This window comes from Eumetopias jubatus, unplaced genomic scaffold, assembly GCF_037043125.1.
Source record: "Eumetopias jubatus isolate StellerSeaLion01/CBP00866 unplaced genomic scaffold, mEumJub1_p1.0 scaffold_7, whole genome shotgun sequence".
NCBI lineage: Eukaryota > Metazoa > Chordata > Mammalia > Carnivora > Otariidae > Eumetopias > Eumetopias jubatus.
In genome coordinates this window covers 115,343,575-115,357,771 of record NW_028274813.1, presented here as the reverse complement: position 1 = coordinate 115,357,771, position 14,197 = coordinate 115,343,575, and the positions used below count along the sequence as shown (strand labels likewise).

Here is a 14,197-nt window from a genome sequence, read left to right as displayed (position 1 = left end):
TGCTCCAATATACCTTCTGCCCCTCTCTCTCTTTCTTCTTCTTCTGGGATCCCAATTATTCTCATGTTGTTTTGCTTTATGGTATCACTTATCTCTCTTATTCTTCCCGCATGATCCAGTAGTTGTTTAATCTCTTTTTCTCAGCTTCTTTATTCTCCATCATTTGGTCTTCTATATCACTAATTCTCTCTTCTGCCTCATTTATCCTAGCAGTTAGAGCCTCCATTTTTTACTGTACCTCATTAATAGCCTTTTTGATTTCGACTTGGTTAGATTTTAGTTCTTTTATTTCTCCAGAAAGGGATTCTCTAGTATCTTCTATACTTTTTTCAAGTCCAGCTAGTATCTTTATAATCATCATTCTGAACTCTAGTTCCTACATCTTACTAATGTCTGTACTGATTAGGTCCCTGGCAGTCAGTACTGCCTCTTGTTCTTTTTTTTGAGGTGAGTTTTTCTGTCTTGTCATTTTGTCCATAAGAGAACAGATGAATGAGAGAACAAAATGCTAAAAGGGTAACAACGACCCCAGAAAAATATACACTTCCAGAAAGTGGTCACTTTTCTGTTCACAGAATTGCTGCTATTTTCTTCCAGAAAGTGGTCACTTTTCCGTTCATAGAATTGCTGCTATTTTCTTCGCTCTCCTGTTGCGTTTGTAGGTGTTCTGAATGGTTTGATAACTATCTAGCTGAATTCCTGGGACCAGATGAAATTTAGGTTTCCTACTCCTCCGCCATCTTGCTCCTCCTCCTCGCACAGGGTCTACTTGAGATTGTTGCTCTCCCTCTCCCTCTGTCCCTCCCCACTCGTGCATGCTCCTTCTAATAAATAAAAGAATAAAATCTTTTTTAAAAAAGCAATAAAAAAGTTATTTCTTATTTAATGTATGCTAATTTGCCCAACAGTTCAAATTGTAAACAGTTTTCAGTCTATCTACTGTTTAAGACTAAATATACCCTCCTAATTTACAACAAAAATGAAACATTTTAAAAATACATACCATCATCATCTTTGCTTTCTAGAGGAACACTCCAAGCTATCAGGTTTCTTGCTGTACGACCCTCCTCTGCAACTATTCTCCTTACTTTGTCATGACTATTGGAGCGCTGGAATGATGCCTATATACAAAAATATATATATATATATTAATTAGATTAGTCAACATATAAAATATATTTGGCTGACAAATTCATTATTTCTCACATTTTCTCACAAAGGAAACACTTAAAACTAATTTAGGATTGAAAAGGTAGTTAAACAGAGAAAAAGTAAGTCACAGATCTTTTTATTTCTGAAAAGACTGGTCTTACAATTTTAAACATAAACAAATTATTTCAAAAATAAATACAAACCAAAGTTTGAAAATGTGCCCTAAGAAGCACAAATACTGCTTTGTACACATTTCAGCACCACCACTTACACAGCAACAGGTATGATCCTCTGATTTCAATCCTATACACAGGGTTCATTTTAGCCTTTCCCTTATTCGTAATTTCTTTCTCTGCCAGTCAGAAACCCAGTTCTCATTACCTAAAATATATTTACTTATCTGTTCAATTCTACTACATACATAGAGTAGTTTCAGAATTGCTAACCCACAGCATTTATTAACAAGATACAACATTTCTATACAGTTCTTATCTTAGCCACCTGGGTGGCTCAGATGGTTAAGCGTCTGCCTTCGGCTCAGGTCATGATCCCAGGGTCCTGGGATCAAGTCCCGCATCGGGCTCCCTACTCCTTGGGAGCCTGCTTCTCCCTCTGCTTCTCTCTCTCTCTCCCCCTCTCTCTCTCCCTCTGCCTCTCATAAATAAATAAAAATCTTTAAAAAAAAATTAGTTCTTCTCATCCTCACCCCTATTTTCAATGAGATTACACTATTCACTTGCAGTATGTTACTCTTTCCTTTCCGTTTTGGGTTCTCCTCATCTACTGGTTGATTTTAAGTTTATTGGGGGAGTGTGTAAAAGAAAGCAACACATTATTCTCAAAGTAAGTTATTGATGAATAGTATGACTTGAAGAGAAGAAAAAAGACACTACACTCTAGAGCATGGGTCAGCAAACTCCTACAAAGGGCCAGATGACAACTTTTTATTTTAGGCTTTGCAGGTCATAACATACATGACAACAAGTCAATCATGCCTTTTTGTGTGAAAGCAGCCAGAACTTAACTTTTACATCTTTAAAATAAATACCTGCCCCCACATTCCTTCATTCTTCTGACTTTACCCTGGATATCCATGTGGCATCTACTTACCTAACTCATAAGCTTATGCTGAAACTCATTAATCTGCAACCACTATTTCAGCTTCATCCTGTGCAAAATTCTTGAATCATCTCTATTCCCGTATTTTCCAATCAAGTTAACACTATAAAATGTCCTTTTTTTGGATTAAACACATCTCCCAGTGATTATTAGCTCTATAAATAATTTAGTTGGCATCTACCATTTAAGTTACCTAAGCACTGTTTTAAGCAAGAAGCATCACTCTTCCTTATAGGCCAGATGAACAAGTTTAAATAGGTGGCCTACTCTTCAGCTCTTTTTCAGATAATTTCAGATAATTATGCAATCACATAAAATCTTATAGATAGATATAAGGAGATATATGTATCATAAAATTCATTATTCTATACATTATTCTCTAACTTAAGAGTCTTCATAAAGTGATGAATTTCTAGGAACTAAAGTGATCACAAGATAGCAATGATATAATAATGCTAAAACAGAAAACTTGAAATCTAATATTCTTTTCTTCTATAAATGTTTCAATTCTACCATAAATTTTGCAAAGTTGGTTCTTTTTTTAAAGATTTTTATTTATTTGAGAGAGAGAGAGAGAGAGCAAGAATGTGCACAAGCCGGGGGCAGGGTGCAGAGGGAGAAGCAGACTCCCTGCTGGGCAGGGAGCCCTACATGGGGCTCCAACGCAGGACCCTAAGATCATGACCTGAGCTGAAGGCAGACGTTTAACCAACTGAGCCACCCAGGCACCCCAAAGTTAGTTCTTTTATTCTTAGTACACATACACAAATTCAAAGAAAAAGCTACCACCAACTAAAGACTTTGTTTTAATTCTTAATTCTAGTACTTCGCATGCAAAAACATCATAACATTCATCTTACTACAACATCTGAGAACCATTTTTCCATAAAATCGCAGGTGCATTCTGTAACATATGCTAAGTGACCTCTTTTCAATAACTCACAAATTCTAATCATTTTTAATAACCCTATTGTTATAAAGATGTCAGTAGTAACTTAAATACAATAGTTTTAAGCATTTTAATCTAAGCATCAGAGTTTGCTATTAAATAAATGACTCTGAGATACTTCATAACATTACAGATGTCTATTTCAAACAGAATTTTAATCTAGGTTCTTCCAGGAGACTTAAACAAAATATACTATTTTCATCCCAAAGTCACAGTGTGCCACCTAGTGCCATATGGAGATTTTACAGAGGCTTGTTCAAATACTAAATGTTTCAGTAAAAAGCATAAACATCAGTCCTAAGTGAAAGTTTTTATGTTTAACACTTACAGTTTATGATTTAAGTATATAATTTCTGAGACTTGCTCCTAGACTGGGAAAAGAAATTTTTAACCTATCTGCTAAGGCTAAAAAAAAAATCTAAATAATTTCTACTTTAAGCAACTTTGTTCATAATCCTAAACTGGCTTCAAGCACTATTTATTAAACTTTTATTTTATTAAATTTATTTAATATGACCTTTATTAAAGGTCCTGTATGACCTTTATTTAAATTTTAAAGGTCCTGTATGACCTTTATTTAAATTTTTATTTTATTAAGTTTATTTAATATGACCTTATTAAAGGTCCTGTATGACCTTTATTAAAAAATTTATTAAATTTTTATGTTTGTACCTCCATTAAAGTTACTTCTCACAAGTTCTTCAAAATCCATCCATAATACTACTTGCTCATAAAACTCATTTCCCTTTTTTAAAATGGTTTTTCAGCTTTCTAAATAATTCAGGAAAGACCCTTTCTTTTAAATTCCTACTACTAAAGCCCTTCATATTTTAAGTAGTATGAAGACAAGATTAAGTACATTAAAATTCTAAGAGTGGTAGCACTTATGTATACTTTCAACAAACCACAAACTTATCTGAGAAACTAAGTAACTGGTACAATTTCCCTAACATAGGATGTGGAGCTGGAATTCTGTACAGTGACCTATGATAACTTTGTCAGATCTTACCGACATTTCACATCTTTCTAAAGGTAAAGTAAAGCCCTAGATCAACTAAGGCTGTCCAGACTATCACAAGGGACAAAAATAAACTTCAATCTTGTATGAGCTACTTTGTTTTGAGATCTCTGTTAGAACAGGTATCGAATCTTACCAATTCTATCTCCTAAATATATCTTGAAATTGTAAATCCACTAATATCACCCAAATCTGAGCCATCATCATGTCAAACATAAACTATTATAACAGCCTCTGTGACAGAGACAACAATATGTTCACCAAAACCACTAGATTTTTGTCCTGCTACAAAGCTATATAACACTTACCGGGCTCTTGCAGAGAGATGGCCATATGACTAAATTCTGCACACTAAAATATAGGCAAAAATAAGGTAAGCCCAGGCCTGGCTTATAAAGAAAATCTCATGTATCACCATTTATATTCTCTCTGTCTTTTCTCCCACTTACTGGCCAGATACAGAGGATCCAACACAGAACTCTAGAGAATGAGTAAAAAGACAAAAATAGAGTTGGTCCGAGTTACAATGTGAAAGACTGAATGCTGAATACCTGCACTGAACTATTATGTGAATAAGAAATAAACTTCCCTTCTGCTTATAAAGGGCTAGGTAATTCAGACCAACCATCCACTTGAGAAAAACTGTAAGAGCTGAACAAAATATTTTTTAAACATCTGTTTAAAGCACCAGAAAAGGGCGCGTGGGTGGCTCAGTTGGTTGAGCGACGGCCTTCGGCTCAGGTCATGATCCTGGAGTCCTAGGATCAAGTCCCACATTGGGCTCCCAGTTCAGCAGGGAGTCTGCTTCTCCCTCTGACCCTCTTCCCTCTCGTGCTTTCTATCTCTCATTCTATCTCAAATAAATAAATAAATAAAATCTTAAAAAAAATAAAATAAAGCACCAGAAAAAAGTGAAGGAAGCAAGCAATCATAGGGCAAGATCAGGGAAAATAAGAAACTTAAAGAAGTGAGTCCAGCAATCAGGGCTGCTGTTGTCCCAGAGGCACCTGGCAATTCCAACCGACACAACCAAGACAGAAAAGTTGACCAGAGTTTAATAGACTTGCAAAAGTACAGAAACAAAATCTGTCCAGGGCCATCGCAAGCATTAGGTTGAAACCCTGAAGTTCCATCCCCTTAGAATAAGGGTAAACTAGAAATAGATAAGCCCTCACAAAAAAACAGAGCCAATTTTGAATCATTTCAATATCTGGCAGGATTAAACTATGACTGCCAGTCTCCCTAGCCATTGCCAAAAACAAAACTAAATTTTCTAGGGAATATACTATCATCTTAGGCATCTTACCATCTTTTCTAGGGAATATATTATCACCTTATCTATTATTCACATATATCTGTACCCAATCAAAAATTACCAGACACACTATGAAACATGTCAAATATCTGAAAATCAAGAAAAAAAAACAGAAAATAGAAATATACCCACACATGATCCAAATAATGGAGCTATCAGACAAAGATTTTAAGGTGAGTCTACTTAATATGGCCCAGAAAATTAAAAGACCAGATTGAGAGGCACCTGGGTGGCTCAGTCAGTTACCTGTCTGACTACTGATTTTGGCTCAGCCATGATCTCAGGGTCGTGAGATCAAGCCCCATCTATCAGGTTCCGTGCTCAGCGCAGAGTCTGCTTCTCCCTCTCCCCCCTCCCCTGCTCATGCTCTCTCTCTCTCTCTCTCTCTCTAAAATAAATTTTAAAAAAATCATTAAAAAAAAAGAAGTCAGGTAGAGAAAGACAAATACCATATGATTTCATTCATATGTGAAATTTAAGAAATGAAACAAACGGACAAAAAACAAAAGAAACAAACTGAATAATATACAGAATGGCTGAATCACTATATTGTACACCTAAAACTGATATAACGCTATATGTTAACTATGCTGGAATTAAAATAAAATTTAAAAAAAGGATGGTAGCAATATTAAACAAAGCAGACTTTAAGGCAAGGATTACCACTAGAGATAGAATGATATTTCATAAGTGTAAAAGGTTCATCAACCAGTGAATTATAACAATTCTTAATGTGTATCTAATAACAAATAAGGAAAAACTGAAATAGGAAAAAACAGTATCACCATGGAAGATTCTAACATACCTTTTTAAGAAGCTGGCAGAATAAGTAGACAAAAACAGTTAAGTAACAATACAGAAGACTTGAACAACATAATTAACAAACTTGACATATTTGACATATCCGGAACCCAACATTCAACAATGGTAGAATATACATTCTTTTCAAGTGTATGTTATTTTCCAGACTGTAGATACCCTGGGTCATAAAGCAGGCCTCACTAAATTTCAAAGAACAGAAAGTACCAAAGAGAGATAACCAGAAAAATCCTTATATGTTTGGAAATTAAGCAATACATTTCTAAATAACTTACAGATCAAAGAAGTCACATTGGAAATTTTAAAATATTTTCATTTGAATAATAAAAATATGACACATCAGTACTTGTACAGCAGCCAAAGCCATGCTTAAAGGAAAATGTATAGCCATAAAATGATATAATGACAAAAAGCTAAAAATCAATGATCTGAGTCTCTATTTCAAGAAGCTAGAAAGAGTAGCATATTAATTCCAAAAAAAGAAGGAAATGATAAGCAGCAAAAACCAATAAAATACAAGACAAACATATGATAGTGAAAAACTAATAATAAAACCTAAAATGGGTTATTTGAAAACACTAATGAAAGAATAACCAATATCAGGAATAATAAAGGAAAATCACTACAGATTCTAAAACCTCCAAGCTTTAAAAAGGTAAAAGGATATTATAACTAACATACCAACTTACAATATTTGCTATAATGCACAAATTCCTTGAAAAATATAATTTACCAAGTCCTTGGTGACACTGTTGAGCACGTGCTACTCAAAGCATGCTAACACGGTATTCCCCCTAGCCCAACTAAAACCTACTGGTCTTCAAGTCTCAACTTAAAAAGTAACTCTCTCAGGATGAAGTACTTTAACCCCCAGACTTAGCGAGGACCACTTTTATATGCATGAACCAACCTGTACTCTTTTGCAGTACATTTCACAATTACATTTCAAATCCTATAATTATGTATTTACCATCTATCTTCCCCCATGAATGACGAATAATTGGCATGATAAAGAAATCATGAATGACTGAAATAAGTATATCATGAATAAATGAACAACATCACTGGGAAATGAAGTATCAACATAAATCCATAACTAAAGTTTGCCCTGCTAAGCACAAATTTTTCCATTTTACCGTTTTGGATAAAAATCTCTGAATCATACTTCCTGACTTTTAAACGGAGGCTACTGAAGGAACTTCCTCTTTTCTTGGTACTTTCAGATTATCACTATGAACAACTTTTGTATGATACTATAATATGCCCTCGGGAGCTATAGAAGTACACAGGATGGTAGCTGTAAGATAAATGGGCCCAGACCAAAGTGCTTTTTAGACTTTTTGAGTTCTTTACTTCCTGATGATTGGGCAGAACACAAAAGCTTAATTCCCAATTATTTTCTCTTCTTCCCTATCCAGCTATCAGCTTTCAATTCTTACTTCTTAGAATTATGGGAATGTTACTACTATGGTTCTGAATAAGAAGCTCAAGAATTCCACAAGTACAGTGAACATACTTTCATTGTATGAATTATCTGTTATGGATGATCACAGGCATTTTTAATTTACTCTTGGGTTTTTGGCCACATTCCTTAAAGCCACAGTTGGCAGACTAGCAGTGCTTTACTACACTTTGCCCATTAGAGCTGTTTAAAAACAAGACAAATCAATAGGAAATACTATGAAGTTGTTAAAGGAAATAAAGATCTCTGATGCTCTAGAGTATATTGCAAAGATACTAAATGAAAAAGAGATGTAAGGAAAGGAGGACAAAAAAACTAAGGTTAGAATTTAAGGTAGCTCGATCACAAGTAAGCGATCACTTACCATCATTCTTTAATTTCCTTGTATGCCAAGAAGCTCATTTACCACAGAAACCCCTGGGGTGTGACTCCTACAATAAAAAAAAAAATATATATATATATATATACACACACACATATATATATACACTCTTACTCATAACATTGTCAAAACTGTTTATGCTTAAAAAGATACAAGTCTCATGAGAAGTTTGTCATTACATTAAACAACAAAAAAAATAAAATTGCTCCTTTATACTGCCTGTTTGGATATAATATAGCATGTTTTAAATATTCCATACTGAAGAATACCTTAAGGTTATCTCCCCCAAATTTTTTTAAGTTAAACAGAAGAGAAACACTGTTAATTACATGAATAGTCTATGAGATCTCAATGCAGACTTTTTTTTACTACCATTTATATAGTGCACACAACACACATACAGTACATCCTTACTCAGTTCACAAATATATGTTTAACTGAAACAAAAGTTTCCTAAAGTAGTGTTTATCCCTATTGTGTGAGATGCATTCTGACATATCCTTCTCATTTTTCAAATGCTGCTTTCATTAAATTGATTTATGACCCACCAATGAATGACAACTAGTATACAAAACACTGTACCTCTTCTTAGGAACTTTGGAAAACTGAGATTTTTATCAGAATATTTTAATTACTATTACATAAGCCTCCACATAGAACAGATCTTACTTTTCAGGATATCAATATAATGTGGCCAAACCTTTACTCAAAGAAACCCAAAGCAGAAATCTAGATAGAACAAAAAGGGCCAGAGATATTGCTAGAAAGAATGGCCTAACCCTATAATGAACAAAGAAAAGAAAGTAGCAATTAGAACCTAGGTGTTTCAGGGATGGGAGCCTAGGTAACTTATCCATTGCCAAGTGAATCTGCTCATTTTAAAATGCAGCACCTCAAATGAAAACACATGTCCACATAAAAATTTATACCCAAGTATTCATAGCAGCATTATACATAATGGCCAAAAGTGGAAACAACCCACACAATGGAACATTATTGGGCCATAAAAAGGAATAAAACACTTATACATGCTACAACATGGAGGCACCTTAAAAACATTATGCTAAGTGAAAGAAGCCAGTCACAAAAGACAATATATTATATAATTTATAGGTAATGTCTAGAATAGGCAAATCCATAGAGTCAGAAAATGGATTATTGGTTGCCTAGGGCTAGGGAGTTGGAGAAAAATGGGAATGACTGCTAAAGAGGACAGAGTTTCTTTTTGGGATGACAAAATGTTCTAAAATCCATTATGGTGATGACTGCACAACTCTGTGAATATGCTAAAAGCCATTTTTTAAATGGCTGAATTGCGGGCACCTGGGTGGCTCATTCAGTTAAGTGTCTGCCTTTGGCTCAGGTCATGATCCCAGGGTCCTGAGATCAAGCACAATGTTGGGCTCCCTGCTCAGCGGGGAGCCTGCTTCTCCCTCTCCCTCTGCAGCTCCTCCTACTTGTGCTCACGCTCTCTCTCCCTGCCTCCCTCTGCCAAATTAATTAATTAATCTAAAAAAGTTTTAAATGGCTGAATTGTATGATATATGAACTATATCTCAATTAAACTGTTCTGTTTTTACATGCAGTGCCTCTGTTCACAACTCTCCAATTCCTCTCCATCTCAGAGTAAAAGCCAAAGTCCTCACAGTAGCCTATCATATTCATACCTCTCTGACCATACCTCGACTCCTCTCCTCTTTGATGTTCATTCCACTCCAGCCACACTGGCTTCTTTATGTTCCCTCAAATGCCAGACACACGCCTGCCTCAGGGCTTTATACTTAACTTGGAACACTCAAGATTTACTCCATCTTTGCTCACGTCACTGCCTCAGTGAGGCCTTCTCAAACACTATTACTGCAACCCATTCAAGGGTGCCTGGCTAGCTCAGTCAGTAGAGCATGCAACTCCTGATCTCAGGGTTGTTGAGTTCAAGCCCCATGTTGGGTGTAAAGATTACTTTAAAAAAGTAAAGTAAAATCTTTAAATTAAATTAAATTGCAACCCATTTATTCTGACCCCCACCCCTGACACTCCCTATCCCACTTCTCTAGAGCATTTATCACCTTATATTATTTACTTAATTGGTATAGTGTCCATCTCTCCCTACAAGAAGATAAGCTTCACAGTATTTGTTGGTTTTGTTACTGCTATGGCCTCAGTACCTAGAACAGTGCCTGGCACTGAGTAGGCATTAAATACTTATTTACTAATAAATAAAGCCCATGCTAAAGAATATTTGCTCACCATGTTGTCTTGCTCTCACCCTCCTACATATTCAAAGCCTTCCCATTGTTCCAGATCAACTCAAAAGTCATCTTCAAAAAGCCTATTCTGACATCCTCAGCTGACAGAGATTTTATACATCTGAATTTCCAGACCATATCATCTGTATTCTTTACTTCTAAAAAGTAGGAGAAAGCATGATATAGTGGAAAGAGTATATAGAGACACTGGAATCAACCAAAGCACTGACTATGTGACCTTGAGAAGTCATTTAATCTCTTTTGAGTATCAGTATTTTCAGCTACAAAGATGAAGAGGTTTAAAGGCTATGTCCTCATTTTTCCAAAATAGATATACAAATACCTAATAACATGAAAAGATGTTGAATATTACAGATATACAAATCATAACCACAATAAGATACCACTTCACACCCACTAGGATGGCTATAATGCAAAAGACAAACAATAACAAGTATTGGAGAAGATGTGGAAAAACTGGAGGTAACATACACGGCTTGTTGGGAACTTGTTGGGAACGTAATATGCTGTAGCTGGTTTTGTAAATAGTCTGGCAGTTCCTCAAAAAGTTAAACAGAGTTACCATATGACTCAGCAATTCCACTGTTAGGTATATACCCAAGAGAAATGAAAACATGTCCACACAAAAACTTGCATTACAAATGTTTATGGCAGCATTATTCATAATATTCAAAAAGTGAAACAATCCAAATGTCCATCAACTGATGGATAAATAGAATGTGGTAGATCCACACAATAAAATATTATTCAGCCATAAAAAGACATAAAGTTTCTGAAAAAGTCAAAACTATGGAGACAAGGAAAAGATCAAGTGTTAACAGCAGTTAGGAAGAAGGAGGGATAAATAGGCAGAACACAAAATTTTCAGGGCAGTGAAAGTATTCTTTATGATACTATAATGGTGGATACAATACATGTCATTACACATTTGTCCAAACCCATAAATACAACACCAAGAGTAAATACAAATGTACTATAGACTTTGGTGTGATAGGGACTTCTCGATATAAGTTAAATCAATTGTAACAAACATACCACTCTGGTGGGGGATGTTGATAAAGGGGGGGTTGTTGATAAAAGTAGAGGCAGGGAGGATATGGGAAGTCTCTGTACTTTTCTCTCAATTTTGCTGTGACCCTAAAACTGCCCTAAAAAAATAAAGTGTTAAAAAAAAAAAGGTAGTGCTGATACATGCTACAACGTGGATGAACACTGAAAACATTATGCTAAATGTAAGAAGCTAGGCACAAAAGACCACATATTATATGATTTTATTAATATGAAATGCCAGAATAGACAAATCCATAGAGAAAAAAAAGATGAGTGGTTGCCTAGGGCTGGTGCAGGAAGTAGGATGGAGAAGCGACGAAGGTCAGGAATGGGGAATGGCTGTTATGGAGTTTCATATTGGGGTTTTGAAAATGTTCTAAAGTAAATTGTGGTGATGGTTACGCAAAATGGCTAAATTTTATGGTATGTGAGATATATCTCAATAAAGCTATTTTTTAAAACCCTGAATGTAAGTTGGTACAGCCACTTTGGAAAACAGTGTGGGGGTTCCTCAAAAAATTAAAAATAGAGCTACCCTATGACCCAGCAATTGCACTACTGGGTATTTACCCCAAAGACATAGATGTAGTGAAAAGAAGGGTCATATGCACCCCAATGTTCACAGCAGCAATCTCCACAATAGCCAAACTGTGGAAAGAGTCAAGATGCCCTTCAATAGACAAATGGATAAAGAAGATGTGGTCCATATATACAAAGGAATATTACTCAGCCATCAGAAAGAATGAATACCCAACTTTTGCATCAACGTGGATGGGACTAGAGGAGATTATGCTAAGTGAAATAAGTCAAGCAGAGAAAGTCAGTTATCATATGGTTTCACTTATTTGTGAAACATAAGGAATAGCATGGAGGACATTAGGAGAAGGACGGGAAAAATGAAGGGGGGGGAATCGGAGGGGGAGACGAACCATGACAGACTATGGACTTGGAGAAACAAACTGAGGGGTTTAGAGCGGAGAGGGGTCGGGGGATGGGTTAGCCCGGTGACAGGTATTAAGGAGGGCACATACTGCATGGAACACTGGGGCTATACGCAAACAATGAATCATGGAACACTCCATCAAAAATGAATGATGTACTGTATGGTGAATAACATAACATAATAAAAACAAAAAACAAAAAAAACCCTAATACCTAATCCAGAACTTCCAAAATTTCAAGTATTCAGTTACTACTTTCATATTTGCTATAACTACCACCTATACTATTATTTCTATAACATTTTTCTCTAAAACTTTTACTTCCATTTTAAAAGAAAATTTATAACACTGTCATAAACAATCAGTTAATATAAAAAATGGATATGGCAAATATTGGCAGTGCTATTCAAATAAATTTGAGAAACTCTAGGCTACAGTAAAACAATGGGCAAGCAGAAAATGGAGCACAAAACAACAAAAAAACAAGTCAGTAAACAGGGAAGAGACACTAGGATTGACTGGGCCAGAGATTTCTGAACAAGCTGCTGCCAGTGATAAACTGAAGTCTCACTTGTCCTAGCCTGCCCTACAGTCCCAGAAAGTCTGTGGAGACACCTGAGAGTCCTACAAATGGAAATGGGAAGATTGGCTCAAATGCCAGGAAAGGCCTGCCTCATTTCTTTACCTGAGTTTAGGTACACAGGTTCTGAAAAGGCAAGAAGTAAATGGCAGATTCAAAACAGTGAGAAGCCTGCTAGTAACTCTACTCTAAAAAACATAGGCCCATCTAACAGAAGCCAGGACAGTACATCTATGAATTGTTCTCATGTTTGCCAATAAATTCTAGAAAAATTGGGTTTGGCAATATCCAATGTTCACAAAATCTATCACTCAATGTTCTGGCATTTTCTGAAATTGAAGAAAATCTGAATATTTCCAAGTCTGGTACTTATACAATGCCATTGTCGGCATACTCAAAAACTATCAGTAATTGTTCACATCTTTGCTGAGTGGAAAATAAATGCATTATGGTAAAATAAGTACTTTGAAGAACACCACTGACATTTTATAGTTCCAAGCAGTTTAATGAAATTTTCAATTCTGATCACTCACATATATACTACTATGAAGAAATCAACTAGAAGGCATCTTCTCCCATGAACCTGACATGCCTCTTTGAAAATACCAAACTACCTTTCTTCTGCAATACTATATTAAACAAGCCTAACACAAACTGAAATCTTTACAAATCAAATATGTCTGAGATTTGCTTCAAAACAATGAAGGGGGGTTAGCTTTTATGAGACAAGATTGTCCATGCATACATATTACTGAAATAGACTGGTACACAGCAATTAATTCTACTATTCTAATCCACATGTTTTCAAAATATATAATGAATTTACCGATGTGGGAAACAAAGGCAAAAGAAAAATTAAATTTCCTTAATACCTACAGCCCACTGACAAGTCCTTAAAACAGGCAGAGTGGCATTCCTCTAGGGACTCAGCTGCTTTGATGTTAATACTTTGCTAAGGGCAAAAGGCAATCTTAGCCAGACCCTCCAGGATCCTGTAAATCTACTTTAACATATAAAAATTTCTTTGGAAACTTCCTTTATCTCTACTCCCCAAGATACACGTTGGCAATCATCCCCCAAGCATACGACCCACCGATATACATCTGAAGGGTCTCTTGACTAGCGTTTTACTAAACAGTAAGA

The 14,197-nt window shown here is 35.6% G+C and overlaps 1 protein-coding gene across 3 annotated transcripts in view; it reads right to left on the bottom strand.

Annotated features, from left to right (window-relative positions):
* SCAPER (S-phase cyclin A associated protein in the ER) overlaps positions 1 to 14,197 on the bottom strand; it is a 539,336-nt gene that overhangs the window by 522,125 nt on the left and 3,014 nt on the right. For all 3 annotated transcript variants that reach the window (XM_028092672.2, XM_028092676.2, XM_028092674.2), the window contains exons 2-3: positions 8,199 to 8,265; positions 1,004 to 1,121 (exon numbers count right to left, since the gene is read on the bottom strand). In XM_028092672.2, coding sequence (XP_027948473.2) covers positions 1,004 to 1,121; positions 8,199 to 8,204 — 124 coding nt within the window. In that variant the 5' untranslated portion in view covers positions 8,205 to 8,265. The remainder of the gene's footprint in view (positions 1 to 1,003; positions 1,122 to 8,198; positions 8,266 to 14,197) is intronic.